The 17,804-nt window shown below is 41.0% G+C and overlaps 1 protein-coding gene across 10 annotated transcripts in view; it reads right to left on the reverse strand.

The window, feature by feature from the left end:
• tns1b (tensin 1b) overlaps positions 1-17,804 on the reverse strand; it is a 195,444-nt gene that overhangs the window by 151,880 nt on the left and 25,760 nt on the right. The window contains exon 1 of one of the 10 annotated variants that reach the window (XM_080904047.1): positions 3,640-4,070. The exons of 8 other annotated variants lie outside the window; for them this stretch is intronic. In XM_080904047.1, coding sequence (XP_080760173.1) covers positions 3,640-3,720 — 81 coding nt within the window. In that variant the 5' untranslated portion in view covers positions 3,721-4,070. Of the gene's footprint in view, positions 1-3,639; positions 4,071-17,804 lie in introns of those variants that run through there. One more of the 10 variants, XM_080904043.1, reaches the window with a different exon arrangement.

Consider the following 17,804-nt stretch of genomic DNA (forward strand, 5'->3'; position numbering starts at 1 on the left):
AGCTTCTTGTTTAAGTGAAAATAAATGGAAGGTTGTCTTTTTGCGCTAGTAATGTTGTGGAGTTGTATTTTGTCTCGCATCAATTATATCGTCGGTTATATCGTTATCGCAAATTTTCAAATATATATCGTGATAAATATTTTTGGCCATATCGCCCTGCTCTATCCGGCACATATCCTATCAACTTGCCTGTTTGGTCTAAAGGCCAAAGTAAGTGGGTGTGTTAATAACCTACTGCTCCTGAATGTCAACAGGATTTGCATGGCTTTTAAACTTTATAGGCTGTGGGCTGGTAAAGGGCATTTCATTGCTTTTCCAGGCCCCTACAGAGAAACCTGATTTTAAAAAAAAATTGAAAAAAATCCCTAAAACCCTTTTTGGCATTCATTAATTATTCAAAGTGTCTGGCGGAGGGTCAGCACTCTACTGAAGGTCTTCTTTCAAGGCCTTTCTCATCATCCGTAAATACTTTGCCCTCCCGTTTCGCCCGCAGCATCTTCTATTCATTTCCTGCGTCCTTCAAGTCACTCCTGCCGTTTCCTATATTTCTCTAAGCATTTCTTTCAGCTTCCATGCTGGAAAAATCTTCCTTTATCCTGCTCTGACAAGAGGAAGCCCTCCCCATTGGAGGCTAAGGAACAGATCTCGTCTAGTTCCAGAAGCCAGTCTGTTTCCTGAAGCTGAACTTACTCGCTGTCAGGTGCCCAGTCTCCCACTTTGTATCATTCTATTCTACAGACCAGTCTCTTCATAACAGCTTTTGCAGCTGTACTCCCTTTCCCATCTGTTCAAGGAGGACGTCTACAGTATGCAGACTTCATCATCAAATGGACAGTCCCTTTTCTGTTTTTATGTTTAATCTTGGAAAAGAGATTTGTGGCAATGGGTCGCCTCGTCTTTGCAATGTAAAACACATTCCTTAAAGACAAATTTGAGTAAATCATAGGCTGAAAAAAGCCACCATGACGCCTCCTGTCTGTTTGTCAACTCAAGTTTAGCACTGTCACCCTCCCCATCTTGGTTTTGTTAGAACTCAAGCCTAATTTATGTTAAGACATTTGTGTCTCCTCACGTCTTTGGCAGAGTCAAAGATTTTGGGTATGCAACCAGCCCAGTCCAGACGTGCTTGCTTTTGGTTCACCAAGAGTTAGTGCAAAGCCCAACGTTGACTGGCAGAATGCTGATTTGTTGAAGAGTTAATTAAACAGAAAAGTCAGCAAAAGCAGAGATAGGAGCATGAAGATAAGCTCAGTGGGGAAAATGGTTGCAGTGGACAGATTTTACTGTTTTTAACACTCGCTTTCCCTCACTATAATCAAGTTCTTTATCTATGATGACTTCTATGTTCCCTGTGACAGGGGTTAAAACTAAAGAACCAACAACAGCATAAATACGAAAGTAGCCCAGAGATCAGCTGTTATGCGTATTTTGATAGTGCTGCACAGATGCCAGCCCTTTAAATTAGTAAACAGCATCTATAGTGGCTTTGTTGGCACCCACAATCCCTTAAAGTGCCAATGCCCCTAAATGATGAGATTTAAGCCTTAATTTAATTTAAATAGATCAATTATATAAAACTTTACAACCTTTACAGCTGGCATAAAAGCCACAATTAGGTTTAGAGATGAAAACAGCCTTTTAAACATATTTCTTTGTGGTTTAAAGTTTGGAATTTTAATATCAGTAATAATATATTATTATTATTATTATTATTATTATTATTATCAGGGCTGACTCGCTCTTTCAAGCGAACATCAAGTTGACACTAGAGGAACTGCTGCTTATTATTAAGCACTTGCAATGAAGGGAGCTCGACTTCAGGAAGACGTTTCACGTGTCATCTGAGAGGCTTCTTCAGTTCTAAATACTGATGGAGAGTCCCAGGCATTTAACCCTTCAAGGGGTTTTAATAACTCTGTAGCTGGAACTGAAGATGCTTCTTAAATGAGATGAAACTTCACAATTCTTCAGGTCTTCATGAACCAAAAAGAAGTCCAGCTACCTTCATTGCAAATGCTTAAAATGACCATGACCTAGATGACTGGGAAGCTACACAGACTGGATAACGGGTTTATATTTCAGCCCTGGAAGTTGCCATTGGGTGTTTTCCAGAGCTACACATTTTTAAGATATCTCATTCAACAAAGTTTCTAAATGAAAATGTTTATAGCTTTAAGAAATCCTTCAAAAGGTCAGAAGTCATCACAGAAAGGGGCGAAAGCTACACATTTTCAGTCACTTCAGGAAGAGCAAAGTGATTGGAGCTTAATATTCAGCTCTTTTCTCTCCTCAGCATTTCTTCAGATCGATCTGGCCTTAAAGTGGCACTGTCCGTTTTAGGAAATTTCAGAAATGATCATGCACAGACACCTTCTCTTTCAGCATAAAAAAAAAAAAAAAAAACTTGATAAAGGATTAGTCTGTCCAGCAAACAGGTCAGAAGGGTGCAAAGCTCGTATAACCCACAACACCAGGCTGCTGGAATAAGGTGTGCCCAAATTAGGGCCATTTTAGCACCAAACAAAGATCTGCTATTAACACTGAATCCCGCCCCCTTAAGTGAGCTCGCTTTGTCATACACCGCTCTGATGCAGTCAATCAGTGACCCAGAGCTTAGCTGGGGGGCATTGAGATTCTTTTACAACCCCCCCCCTTCACCTCGCCCCCCGCTCCTCAAAAGAAAGAATGGTAATTAACTGATGAAGAGCTCTGTAAGATTATCCAGTCCTCACGCCAAGAGCTGCAGCTCTGCCAGTGGTGTGCAGTCATGTCCCAAAGGACCACTGCAGAATGGGGAAGGATGGATCTCAATGGTCTATTCAAACCAGTCTCCTCTTTCATCCTCTATTCAGCTGAAAAAAAAACGTGGAGAGCAGCAAGCAATGTCGTATATTTGAGACAGGAATGTTCTTTCATATCAGCACAAATTAGGAAAAGCACTCACAGTGTTTTAAGACATGTCGAGACCGTAGTCACAGCACATTTAGGATGGACACTCACACACGCACAAACACTGACCAGAGGGCACACAAGTGCACAAACAACCCCTCACTGTGAGCGGGAATGCGCGGCAGATTGAATTATACAAGAGAAAGCAAAAAATAGCTGTGTGTCCCAACCACCTAGTGCGAAACAGAGCGGGGGAGTGAGGGAGTGGGAATGGGTGAGTAAGGAGAGCATTTAATTCAACTCAAAGTCGGAGCAGAAAAGTTTTCAGCGTGCACACGGAGCAAAGAAAACACAAGAAACATGTTACTGAAACGAAACAGACAGTGCAGAGGTTTGTCTCGCGTTTGCACGCCCTCCCGTTCTCCTTCATAATATCTCCCACATTCAAATGTGTCACCGTGCCAAGGCCCCCCACAGCCGGGGTCCCAACCCTCCACCCAACCCCCGAAAGCAGACCACCCAATAGATCCCCTGAGCAGGGCTCCCAAATAATCTGAAGCATAAACCTTTTTTTACAGAAAATATCATGCCCACTGCATCATCACACTATGTCCCACGTGAGTCAGCCCTACTGACTTATACACATGATTTCACTCTGACATATTAGAGCTGCAGAGAAATTGTGCTAAAATTTCTGCTGTCAGACATCCTGTGAACTCCTAAAAATATCTGACTGGAAACTTTTCTCACCCAGAACATGCAAGACAGGCAGACCCAAGTGCGTGCAGGTCCAGCCAGAGCTGTGGGCAAGCTGAGAGAGACAGACGGCATGGTGACGGACAGGAGTGATGCTGCTGCTGGGGCTGCTGCTGGGGCTGCTACAGACCAGTGGGCTTCCTTAAGTTTAATCCAAGAAGAAGAAGAGTAGCCCAGCACTGCAAAGCCATGACCATCCAGGACATAAATACAGCTTCTTCTTTCTGCCTCTTCCTCAGTGTCCGGCTTGCTGTTTTCCCTCTATGTGTCTGCTCTAAATTGGATCCTTACTGCCTCTCCTCTGCTCTGCGCTCGGTCTGCCTCCCGTTCTCTCTGCCGGGGAAAGGTTCACAAAGGTTTTTTTTTTTTGGTTTTTTTAACTGAGGGGGGTCAGGCTGCCCCTACCTCTCCACGGGAGCAAAGGGGGAGGGGGTATAGTCCACTTATTATCCATCTCTTTTGCGCCTCCTCTCCCTCTCTCTCATCCCATGTCTCCCTCCCTCCTTAGCCCTCTAAGCCTCACCACTTTTAATTTCATTCATCCCTTGATCCCACCCCTCCCTGCTCGTCCCCCCACAGCATCCATGGCACTTCACCTCCCTCCCACCTTCTACGCCTCTCTCCTGCATGCTTTCCTTGTGCATTTCTGTATTAAGCCCATTTTAATATTTCATAAACTCCACGCCGCCTGCTTTTACCTACCTACCTTTGAGGTAAATCTTCACTGACATTTCTCCTGACATCAAAAAATGCAACTTTCAATCACTCTGGAAATCAAAAATAGGCACATGCAATTTATTTTTTCTAGTCTTTTCTCAAGGGAAATTTGCACCAACTCCTTTGGTACCTGCTTTCCTAAATATTTAAATTTAAAAATGTAAATAAGAAAAAAAAAAGTTGAGTTGCCACTTTCATGGTTTGCATAGAAAATACCATCTTGTCTAAACAAGTGCAAACCTTACTTACAAGTGGTAGACAGTTTGCCTTCAAAGTAAAAGTTGCTCCTTTTGAAATACGTTGGTTGTAGCCATAAGGCACAAAACTTTTACTTTGAAGGCAAGCAGGCTGCCTTTCCAGTTTGCATTGCAGTTCTCAGTTTTGCCACCCCTCAGCGACAAGTTGGCAAGTGCTTGCAGACAAGCTGTGTCTTCCATGCAATCTACAGAGCTCCCATGGCAACCTGCTCACAACCAAAGCAATTGCAAAGAAGTTTTCAGAGCAGCACAACATGCCTCTTTGCAATCCTAACCATGATCACGCTGCTCTAAAACAGTATCTGCTTGTTATGCCACGCACCATCAGCTGCAACCTGACTAACACTAGGAGTGTGAAATGGCACAAGACATCACTGCAATAATGAATGAAGGAATGACCAATTTCATTAAATGATTAAATAGTGATATGCGATTGCGAGTGAGGCGCCAACCAGTCTCAGGGTCATGTTTGTTTCTACTTTAAAGTTGGTCATTTTAACATGGTAGTCTATGGGGACAGCCTCTGGTGGTCATTCCAGGAACTGCAGTTTTGGTGCTCGATCAGTACATTGAATTTGACTGACATTTTATCTCTTGTGTGCAGAAATACAAAAACAAAAACAACATGCTTGGTTAGTGACAGGAAGTGGCTTTAAACAGACCCCACTCCCTCTTCACACTTTACAAAAGGGAGAAAGAACACAGGGGCCAGGAAGTAAAAGCTGCCTCATTAAGTTCTCACTGCTCATCAATGACCATGTTAGCCCCATGACTCTTTATCCCTTTCTGCAGGTTTTTCATGCACATGCGCGCACACACAAACGCACACACAATCCTCCATACTACTTGAGCCTACCCACGTGTGCACTCAAACCCATCATTTCCCATCAGAGATAAACAAAAACACTCAGAAAAATCCCAGCCCACAATTTCCTCAAAACATAAATACATGTCATTTAAACTATCAAGTTCACCACATTCATATACACAAACATCCACCAATAACCACCTTTTCCTTCTCCACCCTCTCGCGCACATCTTCACAATTTTCTCACATGGTGTGTAAATACACAAACCCACCCACACACAGAAACAGTCATGCATACTCACCCTTTGGCACAGAGGACTAGTGGCCCAGTACTTCTTGCAGGCCACCACCTACACAGACATTCGCTAAAGGATACGAGGTTACAGACGAAACGAAAAACACACGGACACACACAAGGATGCAAAGCCTGACACAACAAGAAGTTATATAGTACGCATGGCTTCAATTCACACTTTCAGATTAAAAACTGCTCTTCAAGAGGACCACCTGTCATCAGCACGAGTCCTAGTTGAGTTTATAATTGCTTCAGTTAATGGTGCTTTCATTCATTAAATGATAGCATTTAATTAGAGTTGGATGGTTTAGTGGTCAGTGAATTATTACCAATGACACAGAGTTTTCAAAAGTTTGTAAGTTTTAGACACATTTTAATTAAGATTTTGTGTTATTGAGTTTTGGCCACTTAGAGGCAGCTAAAGCCCCATCACACAGTCCAGCGAAGTCACGGATTATGATAATCCCTCGTCGCTCATTGCCATCCAGTACATACATCTACTTCCACCTTTGCAGTTCAGGGTGGGGGGGCTGAAGTTTATCCCAGCTGTCACGGGGGCAAGAACCAGTGTACACCATGGACAGGGTTAACACAGAGAGACATAACTATTCATGCTCACATTTACACCTACGGCCAATTTAGAAACATCAATTTAGCCAATATGCATGTCTCTGGACTGTAGGTGTAAATCAGACTGTGCAGATTACAGGGATACAAACTTCAGCCATCTAGTAGATTCTAACCCAGGACCTTAGGTCTAAGGAGATTGTGCCAACCCCTGCACTGCTGGTCCCAGTCAAAAACGAGAAAGAAGCCAGGGAAACATCAAATGTGGAGAATTTAAATATTAAGACTCCTTGTTTTTGCCTGCTTTTTTATTCTATTTATTTATTTAAAATATTTTAGTATCTTTTCATAGCTAATAGAAGTAGACATCTCAAATCTCTCATTGAGAAGCCTTTGCTTTAATGAAACGCAGCTCCAGCAGCAATGCTTATCCTGTCACACTTGCACAAAAAAAAAAAAAAAAAGGACCAAACACAAACTAACTGCAACTTAACATTCAGCACTTGAACATCAACAGTCCTGTGAGACTTTACACTGTCTGGCACACATGTTGATGGGACAGCACAGCTGACATGTTGCTGGAAATCAATTTGTTTTTGGACGTCATTTAACACCCCACTGTTTTTCTACATTCTAAAAAAAGATATAGAAATTACTACCTTAGCCTCTTAAATTATACTGTGGCAGAGCTGTAGGTGGCAAGACATTGGCTTTTTGACCACATGGTGTCATGGTCCTGGGCCATGTGGGCCCAGTATTCTTAGTTTTCATGTATTTTTGTATTTTGTTCTTTATTTAGGCCATGCTTCCTGGGTTGATCTGTTACGTTGTTCCTTATGTGTTTTCCCTTCGTGACTCTTACCCCCTGTGTGCCCCTCTGTGTATTTATGAGCCCTCGTCTCTCTTTGTGTTTTATTCTATGTTTTCCCCAGCCCGTTATGTCTGCGTTCTCCCCGTGCTCTCTCTCCTCCTGTTTGAACCTCTGTGTACTTCCTGCTTTACTTTGCCCATCTCCCATCAGTGTTACGTTCACTCCTGCCGTGTCTTGTTATGATTATCAGTGTCACCTGTGTTCCCCGTGTGCATCCACTTCCCCTGATCATCCCTCATGTGTATTTAGTCTCTGTGTTTCATACAGTCTGTGTCGCGTCGTCTGTGTTCCCACCCTCCGTGTTTCCATGCCTGGTCTGTTGTCTTCCAAGCCATAGCCTCACCATAGTTTGTTCCCAGTTTAGGTTTTTGTTTAGCCACGCCATCCCTGCTGTATTTGCACACCTTGTTTTCAGCCATATTAAAGGCTCGCCTTTTGTTAAAACTCACTCCCGTCTGCTCACTTGTGTACGCACCTGGGTCCATTACACGCATTCTCCACTCGGTCCGTCACAGCGGACCGTGACACATGGTCAGCAGCTTGATTACCATCTGAGAAATGACAGGACAGGAAGCTTTGTTTGTTTACTTCTTTCTTCTTGCCCCCCATGTGTGAAATCAATCCAATGACCTTCCCAATCATAACTGTCAGAGAATGACAGAGCACTGAAGAGTTGTCCAGCAGAGCTTAGCTGTGCTGAAATAAAAGCAGTCACAGCACTGCACACTATGTTCTTGCATAAAGTCATCCTCCACATTATCTGTCAACACACTCTCATGTAACAGTGCATGATGCATAATTTATTTTTTTATAGTCATAACGCCTTCTATATACAGTAACAGAGGAAACTGTATCAAGTTAATGAATTTCTACAAGATACTCAAAGTCTTTTTTACCCCAGTCACATTATTTCACTATAAGGCCACCAAAAATCAAACAGAAACTAAGTGCAGCAGCAGCACCCACTGGTGGTTTTTGAACAAACTGCATCCCTGATTTCTTATGAAGTATTTGTTCAAACGGCGATCGGCCAAAACAATTAAAACCAACGCCCAACTATTGTCCAGGTTCCCCTTTTGCCACCAAAACAGCTCTAACCTGTTGGGGTGTGGACGTCATTGGGGGTATCTGACACTGCTTTGTTTCCAGTGGTTGGACCCTACGTGGATCGGGCTTGTTGTGGTGCAGCCCACAGATGTTCAGTTTGATCTGGGGAGTTTGAAGTCAGGTCAGCTCGGGTTCACGAGCAGGTTTGCGGTGTGGCTGGATGCCCTGTCCTGCTGGAAGTGCTGCACAGATATCCTAGATAGACCTCCCTGCATTGAATCATACCTGTTATTAACCTCTGTCTCTCTTCCACAGCATGTCTTTTATCCTGTCTTCCTTCTCTCACCCCAACCGGTCGCAGCAGATGGCCCGGCCCCTCCCTGAGCCTGGTTCTGCCGGAGGTTTCTTCCTGTTAAAAGGGAGTTTTTCTTTCCCACTGTCGCCAAAGTGCTTGCTCATAGGGGGTCATATGATTGTTGGGTTTTTCTCTGTATCTATGAAGCGCCTTGAGGCGACTTTTGTTGTGATTTGGCGCTATATAAATAAAATTGAATTGAATATCAAAGTAACATCCAGAAGAATGGCAGCTTTTTGTAACAGGATGAATTATATTACTCATTTCACCTGTTAGTGGTTTTAATGTTGTGGCTGTTTGGTGTAGCCTGGCGATAAATTATAAAGTGGGACTACAGAGACTGAGGGATTGTAATGCAGGAAAGGAAAGAAGGGCAAATTTCTACGACTAATCAGATCACTCAATTTGTTTTAGTACATCTTTAACCTTGACCATTTCGGTTTCTTTTGTAAAACCAGAGCCAAGAGCGGACAGCGAGACAATTAAGAAGATTAACTGCTGTCGGATCACTGTCCTTGAACCACGTAAAGACGGATAAACAGCTGAGTGAGATCAAAGCTGCCCAGCCTGTTACAACGGGCTCAAAACAAGAGACAGAAGGAAAAAAAGACTGAACTGATAAAAGAAGAAAAAATAAGCAAAGGCTATCAGACATGGATGAAAAAGAGGGCGGGAGAAACAAAAAACCCCTGAAAAAAAAAACAAAAAAAAAAAAAACAGGGGTCTGTAGTCAGTGATCACATAGATGAAGATAGTAGATAAGCAGGCGGATAAAGGGAGAGTGAATGTGCAAACAGCAGAGGGGTGTGTTCTGTGATCTTGGCCGATGTCCTGACGTGCTACATGAAGGGGAGTTCACTTGTTGACAGACAGAGGAAGAACACACTCCAGCAGGCCACACACACACACACACACACACATGCACGCGCGCACACACACACACACACACACACACACACACACACCCCTCTGTGACTCCCATCTGTTGCAAACAATGCAGGCCCGCCGCCCTCCCTTTGAGAACGCTCACATGTGTGTGCACGTTTTTCCTCTGTTCTTTCTGCTGAGAGGAAGGACCGTCCGCCCAACACCAGAACACACCGACCCATGAAAGCAACAATAACACGGCTGCAGTACACGATGTGAGGCATTTCAGGGTGGTCAGGCCTATTCTTTAAAAAACTCTAAGGTTCATTAGTGAAAAGGCCCTTTAAAGCCATAGATGACCCAGGTGACTCCATCTGTTATGTCCCTTATTACATAGCAATACTAATAACAAATAACACTTGCTCGTTTTTCCACTTTCTAACACATCAGCTTTGAGGACCAATTGTTCACTTTCTTTCTGACATGTCCCACCCACTAAAAGGTGTCAGCGTTATTCACCTCACCTGTGAGTGGTGAGGTCGGGGCATGTTAAGGCCAGATTTAATGCTCTTTTTAAGCAGTTATCACATAAATAATAAAATGCATTAGCATTGGTTATCCAAATATCCTCTCCACCTACACAGATTCACCCAAATGCACAGTAAACTTATTTCTACAACTCTCTCTCTGCATTCCTAATACTTGCAATCTCTTCAGAGTATATGACTTGGATTTTTAATAGCAATTACAAATTAATGAAAAGAAACCAACCAAAGCAAAGCCATGAGGATCTGATCTTCCTATTATAGCCTTTAATATCCTCCAGGGGAAATAAGTAGCAAGCACAGCAAACAAACTGTTCAAATTCACACACAAAAAAAAAAAAAATCTTGTCATGATAAGAAATTCGTTTTATACTTCTGACCAGAATGAGATAAGATATATTACAGGATCTATTCTGTTCGTAATAAGGTTGGATGATCTGATATCCTCGTGTCGGTGTTGTTCCCACATCATCATAATAAATGTTGTTCCAGGTTCAACATTGCAAGTGACCAATCACATTGTTGTGACGTCCCCCTTTTCTGCCTTTGAAAAATACCGCCTTAAAAAAAATCTACTTCACTTGCGAGAAGAGAAACCGCTTCTGTCCGCCGATCCAGGAACTTGAATTCTTTGGATTTCAGTATACTTTTCTTTAATAAACGGTAAGCATTATACATATTGTCCTTACAGAGGCGGTTTCTTTTCTCGCAATTGAAGTAGATTTTTTGAAGGCGTTTGTTTTTTTCGAGGTCGCGGATGACGTCAGGAGAAGGTGATTGGTCACTTGCAATGTTGAACCTGGAACAACATTATTTATGATGACGAGGGAACACCACCAACACGAGGATATCAGATCGTCCAATAAGCACATCCGCAATTTAAAGATACTGGCTGACAGATAATTTTGACGTCAAATAAGAAAGTCACATAAATCAAAAACTAATAAAATAAGCAGTGCGAGTACAATCTTCAAATGAATGTTTCAAATGCAACAAAGGGCTGAGTGTAGCAAGTGGCTGTGTTCATATGAGGATGTGTGAACTAACACACTAAGCAGTGGCTGCTTTTACAGGATTAATGGTTCTATTCATCAACACAGGACCTACAATCAGAGAAAGTGCCATGTCAAGTCAATCTGCTAATATCCTGCTGTTTTGACGTGTCTGTGCCAACGCGCTTATCTCTCCAGCTCATCATACCATGCCAGGCTGCTGAGGATCACACAAATATTAAATTTCCTTTGTCATTTGGCAACTGCAGATCTTAATCACGAGAATAATAAATAACTTCTCATACATCTTCGGTCAAAGGCTGTGAGTCATTAAGTTTCATCAGCGATCACACCCAGTGTTCTCTATAGATGAGCTAAAGCTGCATCTAAATCTGTGGCAAGTTTCCCTTCCTGCAAAGCATGCTCATAATAATAACAAAGACAATGCACTATTGTTTAGAATGCATGATTTTTGCCATGTTCATCACATTAGTTTTCAGTGTGTTTGCTTTTTTAATATTATTTTGCTTTGATCTGCTGGCCATGTTTAGACATTAGGTTAAAGACAAAAAACCCTAACTGGTGCAGTTAAGGCACAAAAAAAACTGCTTGGTTTGGCACAAAAATAAAAAATAAAATAAATGAATAAGAAAAACTACTTACCGTAGGTTATGAAAAGATTGTGGCTGGGGTTACACATGCCCCCTCCTACATTGGACCTTGCACACTGAAAAGTTGGAAATGCCAGCTCTGTCTTTATAATGCAATGACCTGGTCCACAACCTGCCACCTTGAACATACTGTAAAGGTGACAAACTGGCAGCTTTCTAAAGCCTGTATACCTTGACTTGAATATTTTGGAATATCTGTCTCAGTTCATATTATAATCCTTCCAATACTATCCAAGCATTTCAGTCAAAACCACAAATGTGCAAGAGGAAATTCAAGAGGGGCACCAGCATCATTAACCTGCACTTTCTTGAAACCATGAGGTGAATTTCAGCAGGTAGACATTTCATTTTGAACCAAACTGACAGACTGACAAAGTGACACTGCTACACCACTAAAGTGTGGTCTTAACCCAGCCCACCTCAGCACTAAGCTATAAGCAGCAGCTAGAGACACCAAAAAAAAAGGTCAACTTCAATATAAAGGTTCCTGCCTCTTAAATTAACAAAATAAGACATCAAAATGATATTTTATTGAAGGTAAATACATCTAAAATACCAGCTGTACCTTGTTTTTGCTTTTCCCTGGCTTCCAGAAAGGAAAGATGCAATAGAAGAAAAATTTTGCCCAACTGAAGACGGTGGCGAGACACCAGCCTAGTCCGCCCATTCTCTCGTGAAAAAACAAAAAAAACAAAAACCTCCTCGCGTCCTCTACCGTATCCTGTATCTCCTTGCTTTGTCTCCCCTCCCTCTCTAGCCTGCCCTTCAAGAGCCGTGTCCAGAGGTGCAAAGACTAGCAGTGTGACCTGGAGAGAATCCCAGAATGGCTTTTCATCCAATCCAAGAAAAGGTACCTTTTTCTAGTGTTTTAAAAAACTGGAGATCCCATAAAGTGCACATTACTCGTAAATGCCTTCTTCGCTCTCTTGTCTAGCATCCCTACAGCATCCCTCCATCTTTCTGTGGATGCTGCAGGATCTGCCATTCAAAGCATGAGGAGGAAAAAGATTAGGAGAGGGGAACTCAGAAGTGGGCGGTGGTGGGATGGGTCAGGCAGAGCAGTCTGGTTAAGAATGAGGCACTTATAGTGATGGAAAAAGGAGGGGGGGTCTTAAATTTAATGTAGAACAGTGGGGGGATGGCTTGAAGAGAGAAAGAACAATAAATAAGAAATGTGTTGAGTGGACAAGCAGTCCGTCGTCACAGTTTAAATAATGATGTATACTACAAAGCTGGTATGCTCCAGCTGATAATTCAAGCGCTTCATGTTTGAGGTTTGCAGTGAAAGAACCTAAAAAGAATAAAATGAATGCAGTATTTGGACTCAGCGGAGGATGCTGGTGCATTTGGAGCTTTCAGGGGTTTTTTTTTTTAAATGAAGACTGGCAGATTCTGACCAATCATAAATGGTGCATGGAGCCTCTGAACCAGTTTGCATCTTGAGTGATTAGTTGGGTGCCTAGCTTTCCTTATTGGATAAAGTGGAAGGCAATTGAAATCAATGGCTCCTAACTTGCTTTACATTTGAGGAAGAGCAAGAAAGTGTGTGCAATTACAAAAGGAGGCTTGTGATTATCCAAATTCTCTGCATTAAATTTGCAATTTCACCCAATTTAATCACTGATCATGAGACAATTTACCATTTAAAGAATTCAGAAAATGGAATAGTTGGCTCTTTATTTGGAAAACCTCCCAACCGCAGCTCACTTTCATTGCTTCCCCTCAGAGAACTCAGAAAAGAAAGACTGTGACTCTTTGGTGAAAAGGCCATAAGATAGGCCGTTAAGGCCAATTTGGGTATATTCTTAGCTTTTTGTTCCCGCTCTGTGGTTTGTTACAGTCAGCCTTTTCCATAGCCTGCCACAGATTTTTTTTTAAATGTCAAAAAGATGTTGGAAAATGTGAAGATGGTTACACTTTGATATCTGGTGTGCCCATCTGGTATGACTTTAGTCCAGAAATCCCAATTGTTAACAAAAAATAACCCTAAGTAAATGAGACTGTACGTGTTCAAGGAGTTTATCCTAAAAAATACACTTACACAATAGCAAACTTTTTACACTACAATGAACAACCCCAGGAAGCAACAAACATTTGTACATGTACAAATTAAGAGTCACTTCTTACAATCAAAATAATTTCGCATTGGAACAAGATAACTTTACATGTAAATGAATGCAAAAAACGAGAGTGAAACATGGCAAATATTTAGCAAATTACCAGTAAATGTTGTTGTTAAGCTGTCAGATGTATTTAAGTAAAGCTTAATAATTAAGTTGGACTCTTATCAGTTTGATAGCAGGTAATTATTTAGCTTACCCACATAAATGATTTCCATCAAAACCTGCTGAAAAAAGAAACTGTTCAATACCAACCTAACCAAGTCTAACTAATCAGTTCAAGCCTTGATTGTGCTTTGCTGCTGACCCTCGAATTCATCACCTAATGATGAAATGTATGTCACTCAGACTCACGCGGACCCTTGAAGACTTATGTGATAAGTATCCTAGCTCAACTATCCATTAAATTCAAATTCAAATTTTATTTTATTTGTCACGTACACAGTCATACACAGTACGATATGTAGTGAAATGCTTGGACAACTGCTCGTGACCTAAAGAAAACAAAAAAGGAAAAGGCTATGAATAAGATAGGAAATAAATATGAAAAATTAAAAAGGGTAAATTTAACTAGGAAGGAATAAAATATAAATTAAGGTTAAAAATGAAATAACTGTACAACACAAATTAGAATGAAGGGTAAATTTAACTGGGAAGAATAAGATAAAGATAAATATATAAATTAAAGTTGAAAATAAAATAACTGTACAACAAAATACACAATATAGAACTATATAAGAATGTATGAAGAAATATAAATAAATATATACACAATAACAGCAGCATATACACAATAACAGCAGCGTGATTTAAGTAATGAAGTGAAATTAGCAAGTTAGCTACCTTTTCCCCCCCATTTTTTTTTTTTTTTTCCAACAGATTAGGAGTTTAAAGGTTTGAGTGATATAACCCTACAACTCCCTGCAAAAAATTTTAACACCTCGAGAGTTAAAACTTTCAGGATTTTATGCTCCAGGAGATCAAATTTAATGATTTGTTTCCCTAGTTTACTCACCCATCTCCACTTTCCCAACTTCCCATAGCTAAAGCTGACTTGGACACATTTAGCTTACTTAAGCATTTCTGACAAGCATTCATTTTAAACATAAATGTCCTGATATATGGACAGATGCTTTGTGTATTATAGAGAAAACAAAACTGCCTGGGGAAACTACAAGACCTCACTGCAAAAATGTCGATATGATGTGTGACGAGCAATTACATTCATGTTTATGCAGCCTAAGACTCAGGGTGTAGAAGAGAGAATACAAATTCTAAGCATATAAATAAAAATGCAAACAAAGCACAAATAAGATTCCAGTTTACTTTGCTGCACAAGCAGTGTGCTTGTTCTGAAGACACTTGCAGATTTCTACAAATTTTAACATTTCAGTTACTGAAACACAAAAGGGACCATTTATGTATCAAAGAAAAATAACATAACCAGAGGTTTCCAATAAGAGCAATACTGCACATTTTCCAGAGCATTTAGCAGATATGTTATTCTTGCAGACACTTTGAGAGTGAAGCTACTGTAAGTTCTCACGTGAAGGAAAGGTCTCACCATTACACCAACCTATCAAGAGCTTTAAGCTTACACAATACTGGCAAAGGGAGAGAAGTTCCAGAGAAGGCGCAGGGACAACACTATGCACACTTCCTGCCTCTCTGCGGGACAAACAATGGGCTGGTTTCACGTCTCAATCTGGCAACGTCAGCTCTGTTGTCCATTCTAGGAAACCAGACAAGAGGTGAGGGAGTGAAGGGTCATTGTTTCTGGGAGAATAAGAGGGGAAGTGGCTGGTCATGGTCTTAATGTGGGAGGGTTCACTGGGATGTTTTACTCACAGCTGGTGGCATCCATTTGTCACTTTAATTTGATATTGTGTATCAGTAAAATGCAGTGGATTTCTAAAAGCACTGATAAAGAAAAACTGTTTTAATGCCATCTGGGTTATACTTTTTTCCACCACTCAGGAATTACGTCATCCCATTTTCCCAGAACATCACATCTAACAATGCTGCGGGGCAACAAAATAACGTCTAGCATATGAACTCAACATTGAAAATGTAGCGTTTTATATTCAATAGGCATCGCCAGTTAGTCGTAGCCTTCTCATGAGACTTATTAAGTGCAGACGCTGCGCTGCAGACTCTTTCATCTTTATTCAATATTTTACATACATTTCAGCTGTCAGTAGTGAGTGCCAGTCTGTGCCCAAGCCTTCACTAAATCATGAAGGCCTTGCTGGTTATATCCAGTATGCACATGACTGCAGTAAGAGACCGTTATTCCTGTAAATACGCCCAGGATTTGTTAGCAATCACTGCATCACTAGAAGGCAGAACAAATCTACAATGAAGTTAACTAATAGCCAATAATACCATTTGCACTGGAGACCCATTTGTTTAAATATTCCACTTCATATTTCTGCCCCCAACAAAGTGGTTGTGATTGATGCTGCAATTACCTCCTGCCCCTCCCATTATTGATCTAAGGCGTTTTTGGGATCGAGAGCTTGGCGGCTTTAAGCACATGGCAGAAAGCCATGAGGGAATTAAGTGAAAGCTAAGCTCATTTCATCTTTTGACATAGCACAGAAACACTCCTCTATCTTAAGTCGGCAGATGGGAGCAGTTTTGGCAAATTAGCAATCATGGAAAATTCATGTGTGGATTGGTGACAGAATGGAAAGCACATGAAAGATGCTGGTTTGAGAAAAGCTATAATCCCAGCTGCTAACCCAAAGCTTCTTTAGGTGGAAGAAAGATTTTAGTTTTTACCTGCAGGCAACTGATACTACAAATCTGAATCTGTGTACGAGGTGAAATTTGGAAAAATGTTATTGTTTTATGGAATATTTTATTCCATAACACTTTAAAGGTAATTTGTTTGGAAAAAAATGTCAGTTATGGGTTGTTTTTGGTTGTTTTTTAGGGATTTGGTTTACGGAGGTCCAAATTTACTGGTAGGTTTAGGGTTTACAATGAAATTCATCAGAATTTATCCCATTTTTCCTACATTATTTTAGATGCATACGGCAACTATGAAGCTAATAAATCATAAGTGTACAGGAAGGACTCTCTAGCAACTTCAATCCTTTGTAGGGGAGTAAATTACAAATTCCAAAAAGGAAAGGGTGAGATATTTAACCTTTACTTATCATCTACACGAGCAGCCACCACACATAAAGTACACAAAGTCACCACTTCACCTTTGGAGGAACTATCAGTCTGCCACTGAGCAATCATCAGCTGTCTCATAAAAGCCCAGACGTGGCTGAAATGGACAAGCTGTAGGCCAAGGTGATGAAAGCGGTGAACATCCATTTTTAGAGAGACAGCTCTGTCATACCTCACTTTGAAGTCCTCAGTGTGAAAGTTATTACGGTCTGTGAAGCCATAAAGTAATTACTTCTGCGGACACCTCCACATCAGAGGACAGGACGAAAGAAATGGACAAAGCAAATCAAATCAAATCACTTTTATTGTCACATCACATGCATTTCTGGATGTGTATACTAAATATTTTTCTACGTGTGTGTGTGTGTGTGTGTGTGTGTGTGTGTGTGTGTGTGTGTGTGTGTGTGTGTGTGTGTGTGTGTATACACATATTTTACAAATTAAATAGAGTAAACAATAAATAATAATAAAGCACAGACCGTCTCTGAGCGAGGTCAAAAAACAGACAGACGGCACAAGGCAAAGTGTTTGTCATAAAAAACATTTTATCAGGTTAAAGTACAGGAACAAAGTACTTCATAACAATGTCGACTTTTTTTAAGTGGACACAAATCAAAAGGGCAGAAACCACCTTTCAACTGCAGCCCAGTCTCACAACTAAACGTGAAACAGAAAAATGTATCTACTTTTTGTGTTCATCGGCAGAAATTATCACATTTTCCAGTCGGTGAACACGAATGTGGAAGTAATGTATTTCAAAAGGAATTTTGAGTCACAAGGACATATTTCTATAGTGAAAGCAGGGAGACTTCACCATGGCAACAAACAAAGAAAAGCTTTAAAAAGCGTGGCAAATCTTGTCAT

Source organism: Rhamphochromis sp. 'chilingali', assembly GCF_963969265.1.
Source record: "Rhamphochromis sp. 'chilingali' genome assembly, chromosome: 14".
NCBI lineage: Eukaryota > Metazoa > Chordata > Actinopteri > Cichliformes > Cichlidae > Rhamphochromis > Rhamphochromis sp. 'chilingali'.